Raw genomic sequence first — 17048 nt, forward strand, 5'->3', positions numbered from 1 at the left:
ACATAGACCCGGGATTCAAGGCATCTTGGAGGCTTATTCGCCATTTCTCCTGTTCAATACTAGTATCACACATTGTTGCGTAAATAGTTTTTTCTGTACTCCTTGAAACAAAACAAACTCAAGCGTGCCAGGATTTTCAGCTAAGAACTGGTAAAAGAGGAAAAGAAGAACCTACGATGACAACCCTTTCCATCTCTATCCTTGAGGTCGGCTGGATTTTTACAGTCGCACTGGAAACCGTTTTCCGTGTTATTGCACACAGCACTCTTACGGCAGTCGTGCCTTTTTTCCACGCACTCGTCGCGATCTGTGAGAAAGAAACAAATAATTACAAGCAGAGGATTGGAACAGTCATGAGATGTCTTACTTAACTATAGCGTTAGTACGTGTGAAGTGCTTCTAGCGATTGAAACTAGACTGTTGTACATGTGGTCCTATAATAGTTTCGATATCGTTATTCTATTACAATTCTTAAAATTACCCAATACTGTCATCCGCCAGTTACACTGTATCGGGAATAAATTTACCAAGACCGAAAAGCAGTGCATCTCTCAACACTTCTTCATTCGTCGCATTTGTCCATACCTTCGCACGTGTCTCCTTTCAGCTTGTTACCCTGGCCGCACTTGCACTTGAAGCTGCCGTGTGTGTTAATGCACCTCGCCTTCGGACCTTTGCATGGTGCTGGTTTCTTCTCACACTCGTTATCATCTAAAAGGAAATATTGAGAAGACAAGGGCGTTACATGCACAGTAGTTCAAATGGTGAAAGCCGGCCGCCGGTTTGCTGGTAAATTGCCTTTTTTAGTGAAAAAAATTAAAAGAATTTAACAGAGTGGTTTCGTAAGCCTTGCGAACTATGACCTCCAATTAAGAAAGTTTCGTATCCCAAAGTATAGACACAAGACTGTTTACGTACCTTTGCAATTCTGCCCATCTCCAACATATCCCTTCCTACACGAACAGCTATGGCCTCCGAATGTGTTGTGACAGTCGGCTAGTTTGTGACAAACATGAGATCCCTCAATGCATTCGTTTTCGTCTGCAATTGAAAACATAAGGTTAATTCAAGCTTTCACCAAAGAGGGCTTTTGCCAAAGTTTCTGGCTCCTTCCGATTTTGGTTGTTGGGTTTGATTTCGGAGTCTCCCTCTCCTGGATGTCTTGCCATCCAATTCTGACAAGCGAGATCTACCCGGGTTTGGCTTCATTCTTCGAAGCTGGTTGCCGATCAGGACAAAGGAGCCCCTTGGAGTATGCCCCAGGACTGACGAACATACCTTCGCATCGATCGTTGGAGGAATTGCTACTTGGGTTCTTCTTGAATCCGTCCTTACAGCCACAGTCAAACTCCCCTCCTTTTTTAGGGATACAAAACTCTGTCACATCAAAGCAAGGAGTATTTGTCATGTTCTTGCAAAGGTCAGGCTCTGGAAAGTATAGGCTAACCGGTTAGACTGGACTTACATAGGATTCACTCTCTCACTTGTCATGTTTCACATGTCATGAGTTATCTTCCTCTCGAAACGCTTTAAAACTCCTGTCACTAATAATTACATTGAATATGCTATCAATTTCAACCGAGCTGCTCAAACAGCTCATTAACTTAGCTGAACCTCTGACACTCGAAGTAACGACCAGCTGGGCATTCGAACCAATGGCCCTCGGAATGTCGGACGTGAATTAACCGCCCCCGCCGCCTCCTCTACTCACTTCTGCAGCCTAGTTGACCGTTCGGCCTGGGTTCAAACTTCTCCTTGCATTTACACGAGTAGTCGGTTGGTCCATTCCTAATGCATTCCTCTCTGGGGCCACAGCCTATGAGGTTGTCTTTACACTCGTCTACCTCTGTAATAAAATTCATCCTTTCCATTGTAATTCATCGTACCTCATTGTCCGCCAATCACTTTGCGCCATTCAGGGTCACGTGGGGAAAGATGCTTTTACATTACAAATAAAAGACAGTAATTTTGGCTGTACGAGTGATTTGTTGCTTGACATCTTACCACGTTTTCAGCTGTTTGTCATGTTTGGCGGCTTTGTCAAAGAATGTGCTACAAATTGTGAGCTTGCAGCATTTCTTCATCACAATCTCGACGACGGTTTTAATCGTCAATGGTTGTGATTACTAACGTGACAACAATAGTCATAAGTGTGCCTTCACTTTATAATAAAAATACATGTACAATACGAAGTTAAATGCATTTTGCATTACCTTTGCAATCGCCCTTGCGTCCGCCATTTCCTGCACTCTTGTAGCCATCCTGACAAGTACAAACGTACGTTCCATCCACATCAACACAATCAGCCTTACTGTCGCATTCATCAATATCCTCTGCGCATTCGTCAATGTCTTCGCAATATGCCCCGTTGTCCCGGTAACCTTCTTTACAGGTACATTTGAAATAGCCTGGGGTGTTTTTACACAAGGCATTCTCATCACCACAAGTGTCAGGGACGGTAGTACACTCGTCGATATCTGCAAGCAAAGACGGGGTAGAATGAGATTTTTCGGGACGCCTGTTGCCGATGAGGCATGTGTTGTATTACAGAAAAATAAGTCTATTGAGTAAGATTTTTGTAGGGGAAGCAACTTCACATAGGTATGCAGCCAAGAAAAAACCTTATTGAGGGCGTATACTTTCCTGGCCGATTGAAACAGACCACCCTAATCGACAAAAGACGATGGTCAATGGACTTTTCTTTCCTGTAATAAACCACTATGTATCCCACACACCACAGTGGAATCGACCGCCCTCAACGACAAAGAAAATGTTCAATGGACTCTTCCTACCTATTTTCCTTTTGTTCTTTTTTTCCTTGTTCGTTTTAAAATGACAGTGGTGGGAAGAAAAGGGGATCAAACGCCAATGCACTGGGGGCCAAAACTCACCTTTACAGTACGATCCATCCCCCTTCACGTCTATGAAGCCTGGACTACACTTGCACTCATAGTCTCCAGGGTTGTCCACACAGAAGCCGTGGGAAACATTGTCTGTCTCACGGATATCACATTTCGGCGATTTCTTGGGATCTTTGCATTCGTCAATGTCTTAATTGAAGATAACATACCAATAAGATTACCGATACGATACATGAAAAAAGGCATAGCTAAAAAGATGAAATCAAAACTGAAAGACATACCTTAAAGGTATAGGCCTACTTTGTTGAAATGAACTCGAATATAAAAAAATCCATTGACCGGCTGGCTTACAAATATCCTGGGCCAAATTAAAAAAAACAATTCCGAATTCCAGCTATTTCCGTGTATAACAACAGCACTAATGAACAGTTTATTTCTATTAATTTACCTGAGCCACTAGAAATAGCAGCAGGAGTATTTGCAGAGATGGTTAAAGCGATTGAGTTAAAATGTTATTGGTGAAATCAAGTCGTCATCTATTTGTGTTTAGCCGATATAGCCCAAGCTTTTATTTTGATGAGTTTTGCAATTTCTTTCGGGTTTTCCAATTCAATCTGTACCTTCGCAATTTTTGCCATCGTTGGTGGCACTCGCGTAGCCATCCTCACATTCACAGGTGTATGTACCACGAGTGTTGTTACACTCGGAGTCATCGCCGCATGCTGTAGGGCCTAGAGTAATGCATTCGTCGATATCTAAAGTTAAAAAGATAAGAAGAAGAAAGATAAGATAAAGTCGAAGAGTCAGAAGAAGGAGTGACATATGGACTAATTTATAAAGATCAGTGCAACTTTGTTACTGGTGCAGTCAAAGGTGACGATGATTGCTAATTATTTTCTTAATTTATTCCCACTATTAGATGTCTCTCTTCTCACAGTTTTCTTTCACTTACCAACACAAGTGACCCCATCACCCTCATAGCCGTCCTTACACTCGCATTCGTACGAACCAACTGTGTTGATGCATTCTGCAACCTCAGTATCTTGATTGCATATTACTGTCAAGCGTTGCTCTATGCATTCTTCTATGTCTGCGGAAGCAAGATATCAAAATGTTACTCTTTTTATTTGAACATGATATACCACACATACATGTACATGTACTAGTTGTTATTATTGTGAGTTCTTTTTGAAACAGACTTCTTAAAACTCCAAACGTACTCGGTAGCCTCTCCTCAAATTCAAATTATCTCGATCCACGAAATAAGAGTTGCGATTTTTTTTTTGGCCGGGTCTATTTGGCAAGCCGCTCGCCGAACAGGCATCTTTTTTTGTCCTGTTTGGAGAGCCGCTTGCCAAACAGCACTAAAAAGCCACCCTGTTCGGCCAGCCGGGCTTGCCAAGCAGGTAAAAAATCTACCCTGTCTGGCGAGCTGGAGACTTTACTTTAATATTAATGAGTTCGGCTCTCCATTCAGGACAAGAAAAAGTCGTTGTTTGGTAAGCCGGGCTTGCCAAGTAGTCACTTCCAATTTGAAAACCTTGAAAATGATATATTTGGTGCAGAGAAAGATTGTTACCTTCACAGGTGAAGCCATCTCCTTTGTAACCAGCAATACATTTACAGCTATATGAGCCGATGCTGTTGGTGCAGTTTGCATTGGGGTCGCAGCTATTGTCCTTGGGGTCCTCGCATTCGTCCTTGTCTGAAATATCATTGCCATTATCATCATCATTACCATATCAGTCATTTAAATTACCATACCTTTATCATTATCATTATCATTATCAGTCAATAAGATACCATAATATCATCATTGCCATTTCATACCGTTGTTATCACCACTTTCATTAAACATCACATTCTCTTACATTTTGAGAACAAGTACATTTACAGTTCTAACGATTCGGCTGGGTATAATAACGTTTTACCTCCAGGAGGAGGGGGATTGGTGCTAATTACTGAACAAAACATCACCCCTGTGAACCAACCTGTGCAGTTGACTCCATCCCCGATGTAGCCTTCCTTGCATTTACAACTGAATTTCCCGGGGGGAGCATTGCTGCAGTCAGCATCTTCATGGCAGTTGTTTTTATAGATGGGGTCAGTACATTCGTCATCGTCTGTTGGGAAGAAATGGACATTGGGAATTGAGTCCTTTTCCAAGATGTTGGAAAAATACAACTTCGCCGCTACTTAATAGTGTGAATGGAACAAAAACAATATGAAAATGACTATTTTCAGGAATTGAAACCAATTGAAATCTAGACTTACTGGTTGTCTATAAAAAAAACCATCGTAGTAATTGGTGAGACAACCGATTCTTTCATGGCGATTCCTATATCGCCGATAAATAATGATGACAAGCACTCGAAAAGGATTTCAGTCATAAGAATGTATCGGCACCATTCTAGATTACGTTTATCACTAATGCAGTACCTTTGCACTCAAAATCGTCGACTCTGCTGGAGAATCCATTCTTGCAGTCACAAGCATACTTTCCATCGGTGTCTCGACAGGTCGTGCCGATCTTATCACACCGGTTTCTGCCTGTCGTACATTCATCGATGTCTGGAGCAAATCAGTTTGAAATTACAATGTATGAGACTAAATGCTGATCACTAAGAAACGATTTCCACAAGTGTTGTGAGGTATGAAAATAGGCCGGGTCTATTTGGCAAGCCGCTCGCGGAACAGGCATCTTTTTTTGTCCTGTTTGGAGAGCCGCTTGCCAAACAGCACTAAAAAGCCACACTGTTCGGCCAGCCGGGCTTGCCAAACAGGTAAAAAATCTACCCTGTTTGGCGAGCTGGAGACTTTACTTTAATATTAATGAGTTCGGCTCTCTATTCAGGACAAAAAAAAGTCGCTGTTTGGTAAGCCGGGTTGTCACTTCCATGAAAATATGGGAACATGCGGCACTGTGTACAGCATAGATACTTTTAAATAGACCTCCACAAGTGTTGTGAGAACATTTTCAAATTGGGGAGGGGGAGAATGAGGGTAGGGCTGGTGGAAGCTCCAGATCAGTGACTGACAAACACAAATCCGTGTCCCAATGATATCTCATCACAACGACCATTCCGACCAATCTGAGTATACATTTTTCTCAATTTCAGGGATTTAACTTTTTTTTTCGCGGATATCGTTTAAATGTTCGCGAATCGCATATATTAAGACGCGTGAAAATTTACCGATTAACACCGCACTTACTATCACAATTGGTGCCGTTCCCTGAGTAACCTTCTTTGCAGTCGCAGTTAAATGATCCAGTAGTGTCGGAGCATTCAGCATTTTTATGACAATTGTGTGTCTTCCGTTCGCATTCGTCGATATTAGCACAGCTTCCTGCACCACGGCCAGCGCCTTCAAATCCCTGGTGAAAAATATAATATTTTTTTGTAGATGTAATTGCCCATTAGCTCTAACCGGGAACTAGGCTTTGCGTGGTGGCTGGCGAGGCAATCGGTTCAGTGTTTTGATTAGTACCATGATCACAGTCCAGGCTGGGACAGTGGATGATGTAATGGCCAAGATATCTCACTCAATTTCAGCAGGGCTTGATGGAAGGTATTTCAAGGACCAGAAAGATTCTAACGCGTAAGGTCTGCCACTTGTTGGACTGATTTATCTATGCTGTAAGACAACAAAAAGGGGCAAGAGATGACTGTTTCCACTTACCTCATAAAGATGAATCTAGACTACTTACCTTTTCACAGGTACAGTTATATGAACCATACGTGTTATTACAGAAGGCATTCTTGTCACAGACGGGCTTGGCAGAATTCTTGCACTCGTCAATATCTGCAGGATAAGATTTTCGATGCATCACGAACATTAGCAGAGCCAGTAGTGCTGCCCTCGACATTTCCTTGTCGGGTAACAAATGGCGTGGACATACACGCCGTTATCAGTGTTTTTAAACAGGTGTTATGTCGGAACACTGAAAAGTTACTTTTTTTGAATCTAACAAAACGCTCTGAAGTCATTTTTTAACATATCGGTAAATCTCATTAATGAGGCAATTATAGTGTAAAGTTTTCATGAACAGTTTTGCTCGATTCAAGTTCCAACTGCTCAATTTGACTGTAACAAATATTCGCTCTTCAGTGTAGACTTGCTCGTTCTTCATGTGACCCATGAAAGGTGAACAGCGTCAACGTGAACTCTCACAACGTGTATAATCGAAGTTTTAGAAGTCGTCTACCCACCGTCACAATCTTGTCCGTCGCCTTCAAAGCCCTTGTCGCAGTAGCAGTTCTTCTTTCCACCCTTGATAGCACAGCTTGCATCTTTGTCACAGTTAATTTTGGTACAAACCAACTTTCCTGTTTTACTGTCACAGATACACGACTCCGAACAGTTAGGTCTGACGAATGTCTCGTTAGCCTGAAATAGATATACATGTAGCATGGAGTTGGTTTTCATGAGTTTGTGCGGATGGAGCTTTGCATGCACCCAGCACTAAACGAGTGATATCTGACCATGCAACTTGTGAGAGATATCGCTGCGCTACGCGTTAAAACATTGCTCCTCTTTGGATAAGACTGTCTGGGTTTCGCTGCACAAAGCGTTAAAACATTGCTCCTCTTTGGATAAGACTGCCTGGGTTTCGCTGCGCTAAGCGTTAAAACATTGCTCCTCTTTGGATAAGACTGCCTGGGTTTCGCTGCGCTGAGCGTTAAATATTGCTCCTCTTTGGATGAGACTGCCTGAGTTTCGCTGCGCTAAGCGTTAAAACATTGCTTCTCTTTTGATAAGACTGCCTGGGTTTCGCTGCGCTAAGCGTTAAAACATTGCTTCTCTTTGGATAAGACTGCCTGGGTTTCGCTGCGCTAAGCGTTAAAACATTGCTTCTCTTTGGATAAGACTGCCTGGGTTTCGCTGCGCTAAGCGTTAAAACATTGCTCCTCTTTGGATGAGACTGCCTGAGTTTCGCTGCGCTAAGCGTTAAAACATTGCACCTCTTTGGATAAGAATGCCTGGGTTTCGCTGCGCTAAGCGTTAAAACATTGCTCCTCTTTGGATAAGACTGCCTGGGTTTCGCTGCGCTAAGCATTAAAACATTGCTCCTCTTTGGATAAGACTGCCTGGGTTTCGCGGCGCTAAGCGTTAAAACATTGCTTCTCTTTGGATAAGACTGCCTGGGTTTCGCTGCGCTAAGCGTTAAAACATTGCTCCTCTTTGGATAAGACTGCCTGGGTTTTTGCTGCGCTATTAGCGTTAAAACATTGCTCCTCTTTGGATAAGACAGCTGCCTGGGTTTCGCTGCGCTAAGCGTTAAAACATTGCTTCTCTTTGGATAAGACTGCCTGGGTTTCATTTTGATTCAAGGTAGAAGCGATCGCCGATTCTTGTCGCAGCTACCCGCAACGGCCACCGCAAACGAGAGTAAAGAAACGAAATCGAGAGTAAACAAAGACCTACTGAAAAATATCTCCCGTTTTCCGTGCATCCACAATCCTCCGGTTTAATACACTTATCTCCATCCATAACTAGTCCAGGCTTGCAGAAACAGCCCTCCTTGCACAGTTGAATGCACACGGGCTTCGACGAATTGGCCGAAGTGCACGTCTTTATCTCACAAGGGCTCCCACACGTCTTGTAGACCATACCCTCACTGCATGTTATCTCTACAACGAAAGTGGAGGGTCACCACAGTGAGTTTAACCTCATTTGCCAGGATACGATGCGAGTTCAAGTCGTATTTGGTTGTTAAACAGCAATAGGTAATTGACAATGAAGGAAGAAAGGTTGAAAGTGGCAGATTCGGAAGTCTTTTTGGCAGTCAGTCCTGCAGCAAGACGTACAATGATCGAGGAGAAAAACTGACATTTTTTTGATAAGCCAAAAACTAAGTCCACTTAATGAATTGTGCATCATGGATTTTTGGACACCGATTAGAAAAAATGCATTGCTGTAATGCAGTTATTATGAAATGAAATTCTGTGAAACATGTCATATAGTATTCAGTCTACCGACCTATCAAATGTATTCTCCGAGACATGCGAAAATACGATAATCACAAACGGTGCAGCCCTTGAATGTTACTTTACATTAACTTACCGCAAAAGTCCTTCGTTCTCCAATTTTTCACTTCAACATAGAATGCGCGCATGCACTCTTCGACCATCGTTGATGCAGCCTCACAAATACTGAGTTCAGCCTTATTTGGCGCTCGACACACGTCATATACACAAGCCGAATAGTAGGTTTCCCCAAATGAATCCCCAAATCTCGCGGGGACAGCATCCAAACACACCTGTTGATTACACATGTATCGTTAAAATAATGCTGTCTTTGAACGAGACATGAAACGTCGATAGTTGCGCGATGAGGTACAGATAACATGATGGTTTCTTACAACCATCTGGTTAAAAACCTACGCTCTTTACCGCTGGCGGAGTCTATGCCAAGTAAACTTTTTTCAACTGGGCCCATGGCAGATCTAAGTTTAGTAAAGGCAATCAATCTAAATGAATATTTTACCTTAAATTTGCCTTTCGGGTCCTTGAGGATAGCACACTTGGCCTCCGCGCTGACTCGCATAGGTCCTGAACAATCAGGAGTAGGGTCGGGGTCGCAGTCAGAAAAGCAAGGCATGTAGGTCGGGTTGTCTGTATGCCAGGAGTTACCAAATTTATTATTGTTGGTTGTCTGTGGGAAAGAAATGAGCAGCCCTACACTTTTTGACCAGTAAGTTGGAGTCATTCCTAGTGAAAATGAATGCTTTTTTTGTCATATTCAGGAGGCTCTACACTTTTTGACCAGTAAGTTGGAGTCATTCCTAGTGAAAATGAATGCTTTTTTTGTCATATTCAGGAGGCTCTACACGTTTTGACCAGTAAGTTGGAGTCATTCCTGAATATGAATACTTTTTTTAGTCATATTCAGGAGGCTCTACACTTTTTGACCAATAAGTTGGAATCAATCCTGAATATGAGTAATTCTGTTTTACTCATATTCAGGAGAACTTTCACTTTTCAACCTTTAAGCTGGAGTCCTTCTTGAATATGAGTAATTCCATTTTACCCAACCGAATAAGTCACACAAAATCAACCGATAAAGTGACCTAACCGAAACCGTTACACAAAACAAACGTACCAGCTTTCCCGCATCTTTACAAGCCGGCCCAATGGTCCAGTCATCAGCTTCGTTGTTATTGAAGTTACCACAAAGTCCGCAGGTCTTGGTTTTAAATTCCTTTGGCACGATGACATCAACTCGAGTTGTCCCTGACCACCGCACTTCCAGTTTATTCGCAAAGCGTACCACCTAGAGAGAATGAAACGAACATTGCCAAAGTAGCAATTAAAGAAACATTTATGATAAACAATCAAACTGCCAATTAAAGAACTCTTTTTGATGTCAATTATTTAAACAGTCGCAAAAAATAGAAAACCTATCTTAATGATCACGAAATTTGTTAAAATTATAGAACCTCCGAAATATTTTATTGCCTAACAATTACAGCACATGTGCACACTAAAATTGCTTTTACAGCTTTGTTAATACGGTATCACAAGTCCTATGTTCTCCAAGATTTTATAGTACAGTTTGGAAGTGACTACTTGGCAAGCCCGGCTTACCAAACAGCGACTTTTTCTTGTCCTGAATGGAGAGCCGAACTCATTAATATTAAAGTAAAGTCTCCAGCTCGCCAAACAGGGTAGATTTTTTACCTGTTTGGCAAGCCCGGCTGGCCGAACAGGTGGGCTTTTTGTAGTGCTGTTTGGCAAGCGGCTCTCCAAACAGGGCAAACAAAGACAATGAGGGGAAACACTCAAAAATAGAAACACTCAAAAACATTACACCGGCCGTACAGTTTTCATTTCTGATTGTTCTCCTGCATTTTCTGTATGGTACTTACAACTTCGCTTCCTTCTATTTTAATCGTGTAGGACATGTTCACTCCATTGACAGTTATTAGGTCGCTGACAGTAACAGGCAAAGTCACCTCCTCTGAGTTAATATAGACAGATTTGCCTTCGTCTAGCCATATTAGGTAATTCTGAAAAAGATGACGATCGTTTTGCATTAGGATTTGCGATTCCAGTCTTGGTATCATTTACCGGGACTTCATGTAAAAGATGACATGATTTGAATAACTTCTATGTTTTCAAGGAAGTGACTACTTGGCAAGCCCGGCTTACCAAACAGCGACTTTTTCTTGTCCTGAATGGAGAGCCGAACTCATTAATATTAAAGTAAAGTCTCCAGCTCGCCAAACAGGGTAGATTTTTTACCTGTTTGGCAAGCCCGGCTGGCCGAACAAGGGTGGCTTTTAAGTGCTGTTTGGCAAGCGGCTCTCCAAACAGGACAAAAAAAGATGCCTGTTCGGCGAGCGGCTTGCCAAATAGACCCGGTCGATTTTCAATCATATACTTGTCAAATTCCGGCCACATAGCTCTGAGATGAATTATAGTTTCGAGTTTTTCTGATCTCATTGTCTGCGTCAGTTATTGTGCAATAGACATTCAGGAGTGGACATATAATGGTTATCAGCAGCTTACGCCGGTGTGGAGGAATTTTTCAGATTATTACCTGTGCCATTCCAATCTTAATGATGACATTTTTTACCCATGACACGAGTGGCGCTTGGATGTTTCCTCGCCGAGAAGACTTCTGTGCGACCTCGTAGTTTGGTATTCTGCCCTCGGTGCACCGATCCCTGACCATCGTGTAGGTGCACGCTCCTTGGAAATGCAGTGACTTCTTGTCAAATGAGCTGCAGTGGGGATCACCATAGCAGGCGCAACTACCGAATTCTAAAAAAGGAGGAGTTGAGATGCTAAGGCTTGTTTATAAGGTCAGGTCATTTCAATGTACTCAATATGTTCCGTATATATGACAGAGAACTTGTGATTGACTCAGGAGAAAAACGTCCTCTTCAATGACCTTGACACTTTACCAATGACCCTGACCCATACCCACGACCTTGACCCTTACCTTCGCAATCTCCCTTTATACCTGTTCCTCTGAACCCTTGCTTGCAGCGGCACAAGAAAGAACCAATGGTGTTAACACAGTTTGCATTTTCATCGCAGTTGTGGGTCTTGTTGGCACATTCATCGATGTCTGGAAAAAGTTATCTTCGAATAATTTTATCCATCGCAAGTTGTTGAGAATATACCGTTTGCAATTGCAATAAAAGCAATGTGGAAACAGTTGATGAATAAGAAACACGTTTGAAATCTTATTGTTTCGCGGCGCTGAGATTGAAAAACCCTCAGAAACCCAGTATATCAATGAGCTGGTATATCAATGAGCTATACAGGATGCTAAATGTTAAAGGTATTTTAGAATCTTTTATCAAGTTGTTCAGGTTTTTGCATTTAAAATGTTGGTATTTTAAGCCATTCCCCCTGCCAACACCATGCTATCATTTGTTTCTGATTAATATTTCCTTCAACGAATTAACTGATGTAATCTTGTCTAAACACTCTCAGAAAAAAATTGGAGAATAGACTCACCAACGCAAGTTGACTTCCCGGTCTGCTCGTAACCTGCATGGCATTTGCAGATGAAGTCTCCGGGCGTGTTGGTGCAGTTCGCTCGGTCCTGTGGACATGGAGATGGAGCCATCTTGCATTCATCGTCATCTATAGGTGAAACGAATGAATGTGACGCAATGATATTAGAAAAATATTGAGAGCTGAGATTCGTCCTCTCTATCATGAGTTTGTTGGGGCCAACTGGGAATCGAACACGGGACCTAAGATGCTGGTTTCCACTGCACCACTCCGACAGCTCCGATGTCGATGATGATGGTGAACACAAGGGACACAAGGAAAAGTAATTTACTTCAAGTAGCAGGTAAAACATGGTAACTAACCTGGACATTGCCTTCCCGTGGCACTGGCAGTAGTTCCCTTGCCCTGCCAGCCCTTTTTGCACCGGCAATCGAAGTCAGGGTCGTGATTAACACATTTGGCATTTTGGTCGCAATCGTTGAACTCGGAACATTCATCATAGTCTGCAACATCGAAGAAAATATTTGATGAGTTTGGTTCAAATCACTTCATCAATAATCAAGAACTTTTCATTGAAAAAAATGAAAAATCTTTTTAAAAATGTTTCATCTTACGGATTGAATGGAGTTTGAATTATCCTATGTCCGGGTTAATAGATTAGATGTCCGTTTGAAGCACTTTGAGCGACTGAACCAATTAGATAAAGCGCTAAAAGTCTCATAATTATCATAATTATTGTTATCCGCTTACCGAATTGGCCTCTTGCGCAATAAAGATTCCCTAGAGTGAAGAGACTGTAATCGTATGAACCACTGCCAAAGTTAAATTCCTTGATGGGGAAGTCAGCCTTATTATTGAAGGAGCCCGCGTCTAAGCGGGTAACGTTATCGCCACTATCACAGTTGCATACTCTGAAGAAAATGGAAAAAACAAAAACGTTGAAGGAATAGTGAAGTGCAGAATGGTCGGGCTGTAGGAGAGGTGGAAACATCAGCGCCTGACTCTTCTTGACATTACCGACAACTTATTATTTGGTCTACTTCCAGGCAACTGCTTCCTTTTGTGGTTTTGGTGGAGTCGGCGGCAAATTGGCTCATTATTTTGGCCGGGTCTATTTGGCAAGCCTCTCGCCGAACAGGCATCTTTTTTTGTCCTGTTTGGAGAGCCGCTTGCCAAACAGCACTAAAAAGCCACCCTGTTCGGCCAGCCGGGCTTGCCAAACAGGTAAAAAATCTACCCTGTTTGGCGAGCTGGAGACTTTACTTTAATATTAATGAGTTCGGCTCTCCATTCAGGACAAGAAAAAGTCGCTGTTTGGTAAGCCGGGCTTGCCAAATAGTCACTTCCCATTATTTTATGAACAAATCGCTAGGTTAGTTCCTGTACACTTGCCTAGTGTTGATATCTTTGGGTGAGCCAGGCCCGCTGCATCGCTTATCCTTCCCACAGCCACACTTGCCATCTCCCCCGTGGGCGAAGTTCCGTCTCTCTTGGTCCTTGGCATTCTTGAAGCTGAATCGACCCTTGTCGGAGTTTGCAAACATCTGGGGAGAGAGGAAATCACGAAAATTGGTTTGCAAATGAAAAAAAAGTCAGCACAACTGCTTACTGTAAACTGCTTACTGGTTGTGACGGAATATCAAGACGCAAAATTGGAACCCTACGCCGATAGTAAAAACGTTTTGGAGTTTGTTAAATCTTCAATAAGCAAAATGAAACGGTATTTCACCGTCATACAACGCCTCTGCATCAAAGCATTGTTGTATGTAGTCTGTGTGACAACATGTCCTGGCAAATTTTCTCGCCATCTTTTTACTTCTTGGCATGCAGTACCAACAGCCAATACAATAAACTATAGTAGGAAAATTGTTGTAACCTGAACGTACATTAGATGATCTGCACTTGTACTTGAGGGGATGAAGGCAGAACTCGCTTATTTCGACCAGTGCAAGGACCTGCTCAATAGTGGCTTCCCTGTAGACTACTGGAACCTTTCCATGACTAGGAATACTGTTCTCTTTTATCTTAGGAACAAATATCGTAACCCCTGAAAAAATGAAGTGGCAATAAAATGTCTCTTCAATCTCAGGAAAAAATATTGTTACACCTGTAAAAAACGATGCTGCAATGATTGTTATTTTTAATCTTACAATCAAATATTCTAACACCTTTTGGCAGGTCTAAAAACAAAAACAGTGCTGCTTTTTAATTTTCTTTGCACAAACAAATTTCAATTTCTTTTTTGCATTCGGGAATCTTTCTGTATCCAGATTCATGTTTAGCTCGGAAGAAATAGGGGCAAGTGTTCGACTGTACGAAAGATGCTGACCTGTTGCTGCCGGATGAATATTTAAGCATTTTTTAAGTTCTCAGGCCATACCCATTGTGGAAGGTGTTTGACGTCATCAATTCGACTGTTGCTGTTTTTGGCAGACCAGACATTGAAGACATACTGTTTCAATGCATTTCTGACAACAGGCAATTTCTGACATCCATCGTCAAAATGGCACTACGTTTTCGTTCTCAAGACCTTAAACCTTCTTTCTTACCTAATTTTGCTTTGATATCCATGTCACATGTCACCAAGAATGGTTGCAAACTTTTCTTTGGCCAGATTAGGTGTTCGCCGGTGCCGTATCCCTTGTTCAGGACCTCCTGACAGTCTTTTGGCAGGTCTAAAATCAAAAACGGCGCTGCTTTTTAATTTTCTTTGCACAAACAAATTTCAATTTCTTTTTTTTACATTCGGGAATCTTTCTTTGTCCAAGATTTATGTTTAGCTCGGAAAAAGTAGGGGCAAGTGTTCGACTGTACGAAAGATGCTGACCTGTTGCTGCCGGATGAATATTTAAGCATTTTTTAAGTTCTCAGGCCATACCCATTGTAGAAGGTGTTTGATGCTAACTAATTGCTTATTTTACGCCTCCCTGCCGACAAGAAGAGATCAAGGGCCTCGGACGTTCTCCAAATTCCCAAATGTGTGTATGGGCCTTTACTTACTGAATGGTCGAGGACTGCACCGCATGGGCCCCAAGAGAATTTCAACCTTGGATCCAGACCCAAGTCCTCCAACATGGATGCTCTTCACTGGCATCAAGTCACGATTCCAGACTAGGCCTCCATCACCAGATCGTGGCGACGTATTTAAGCCGTCACAGCGGCACTTTGCTCCCGGGGTAGGACAGGTATTGAAGAGACCACAGCCACAGGTGTCTGCAGCACCGCTGTTGTCCGCTCCAGACCACAGGTTGATATACCTGCCAGCAAAGTCGCTGAAATAGGTTCCAAATTTGCCCAGGAGAGGCGCTTTTGTGCATTTGTACCTCAGCTCCTGAAAATAAGTGCAAAAGGTAGACGTTACGTTGTAATACAATATTGCAATAGCAGTGGTCCTTTTCAAACTGAGACAAGATCGATGCATTGATAGTGCATTTACATCCGTTGTGCTCCAAGCCCTTTGAATACACCATCATAGTTCTCATGATGGATGGCGACACTCTATCTTCTCTTGTCAACAACCTTTTTCCAAATTGCACTCAGGTACTGTGTTTTCCAAGCCCTTCAAATGACACCAACCTGTGAGCAGTAACCAGAAATCTCTGCAAGGCCTTGGATGGTAAGGTGTGGTGCGGAGATGTCTTTTGTCGCTGGGTAGGTGATTTCGATTATTCCGTTTTTGGTAGGTTTGAAGGTATTTGAGTTGTGATTAACCTACAGGACAAAAGACATTCAAAAGAGTTAGAAAAACACCTAGCCTACAAAAAATCGAAAATTTCGGGCCGCATGATGCATTAGGATCATCTATGCTTATAACAATAATTTTACACAAATAGACTAACGTAAATCGAATATAAGACGAAATAATCAACAGTGACAACATTCAATTTGAAAATAGATAGTCATCAAATGACTTACGATCGTTATGCCGTAACCTTTGTCTGTCTTGAAATCACAGGTCACGGCGAATGGCCTCCTGAGTTTGGCACGATCGGGATCAATGGCGTAGATGTTGTTGCGAAGTGGATTCCAGTGATTGTTGGAGCGCCGGATTTCGTGGCAACTGCGGTAAAGCGCTGAGGAGCAAGAAAACAAACTGGTACATCCGCAGGCAGTCTCTCGGCCTGGCGTAACGCTGTGTTGACGTCAAACTAGGTCATGTCCATAAACAGGGCATTATTTATCACTATTATAAACTCAACACAAAACTTTACAGCGAGAACGTGTTGAATGGACATCATATCAATTTCTGGTCTTCAAACATCCCTTTCCATACACGTTCTCTTCTTCTTACTCAGTCCGATCAAACTTATGTCCTCCATACACCTATTTACATATCCGTATTTAACACCCTACAGATTTTTGCTCTTCATGGATATCTTCCGTACACCTTTATTGTTATACGTTGACCAAAACTTTAATACATTCGAAGCAAATTATAACAGACATATTCTAAGGACTGTAATTTCTTTCGATATTCTTAACACTGAGAAACAAGTCGTGTCGGACTTACCATAACATACGAGAGATTCAACACAGAGCTTTCGCTTTCCACTCGTGGCCTTGGCTACCACCTTTGATACTGGCAGGATTTCCTTATCCATAACCATCTGGCCATCGACATGGTGACCTGTACCCTGGCACTTACAGTCTGCCCCCTTGCAAGATACTCCATCTAGTAAAAGGAATGTTTTTGGTTACAATGTTTACAGTTACT

General features: G+C 42.3%; 1 protein-coding gene across 1 annotated transcript in view; it reads right to left on the reverse strand.

Moving 5' to 3' along the window:
• The window catches only part of LOC135497618 (uncharacterized), a 66982-nt gene that overhangs the window by 30466 nt on the left and 19468 nt on the right, over positions 1-17048 (reverse strand). The window contains exons 33-64 of the mRNA XM_064787422.1: positions 16845-17006; positions 16250-16407; positions 15911-16045; positions 15335-15665; positions 14884-15009; positions 14221-14381; positions 13727-13878; positions 13085-13245; positions 12697-12837; positions 12335-12463; positions 11811-11939; positions 11406-11629; positions 10732-10872; positions 9966-10136; positions 9351-9518; positions 8928-9123; positions 8289-8494; positions 7073-7250; positions 6571-6665; positions 6075-6237; positions 5301-5432; positions 4853-4984; positions 4441-4566; positions 3814-3951; positions 3482-3616; positions 2892-3050; positions 2214-2477; positions 1712-1846; positions 1279-1428; positions 919-1041; positions 586-711; positions 176-307 (exon numbers count right to left, since the gene is read on the reverse strand). Of these exons, the coding sequence (XP_064643492.1) occupies positions 176-307; positions 586-711; positions 919-1041; positions 1279-1428; positions 1712-1846; positions 2214-2477; positions 2892-3050; positions 3482-3616; positions 3814-3951; positions 4441-4566; positions 4853-4984; positions 5301-5432; positions 6075-6237; positions 6571-6665; positions 7073-7250; positions 8289-8494; positions 8928-9123; positions 9351-9518; positions 9966-10136; positions 10732-10872; positions 11406-11629; positions 11811-11939; positions 12335-12463; positions 12697-12837; positions 13085-13245; positions 13727-13878; positions 14221-14381; positions 14884-15009; positions 15335-15665; positions 15911-16045; positions 16250-16407; positions 16845-17006 (5079 nt within the window). The remainder of the gene's footprint in view (positions 1-175; positions 308-585; positions 712-918; positions 1042-1278; positions 1429-1711; positions 1847-2213; positions 2478-2891; positions 3051-3481; positions 3617-3813; positions 3952-4440; positions 4567-4852; positions 4985-5300; positions 5433-6074; positions 6238-6570; positions 6666-7072; positions 7251-8288; positions 8495-8927; positions 9124-9350; positions 9519-9965; positions 10137-10731; positions 10873-11405; positions 11630-11810; positions 11940-12334; positions 12464-12696; positions 12838-13084; positions 13246-13726; positions 13879-14220; positions 14382-14883; positions 15010-15334; positions 15666-15910; positions 16046-16249; positions 16408-16844; positions 17007-17048) is intronic.

This window comes from Lineus longissimus, chromosome 13, assembly GCF_910592395.1.
Source record: "Lineus longissimus chromosome 13, tnLinLong1.2, whole genome shotgun sequence".
NCBI lineage: Eukaryota > Metazoa > Nemertea > Pilidiophora > Heteronemertea > Lineidae > Lineus > Lineus longissimus.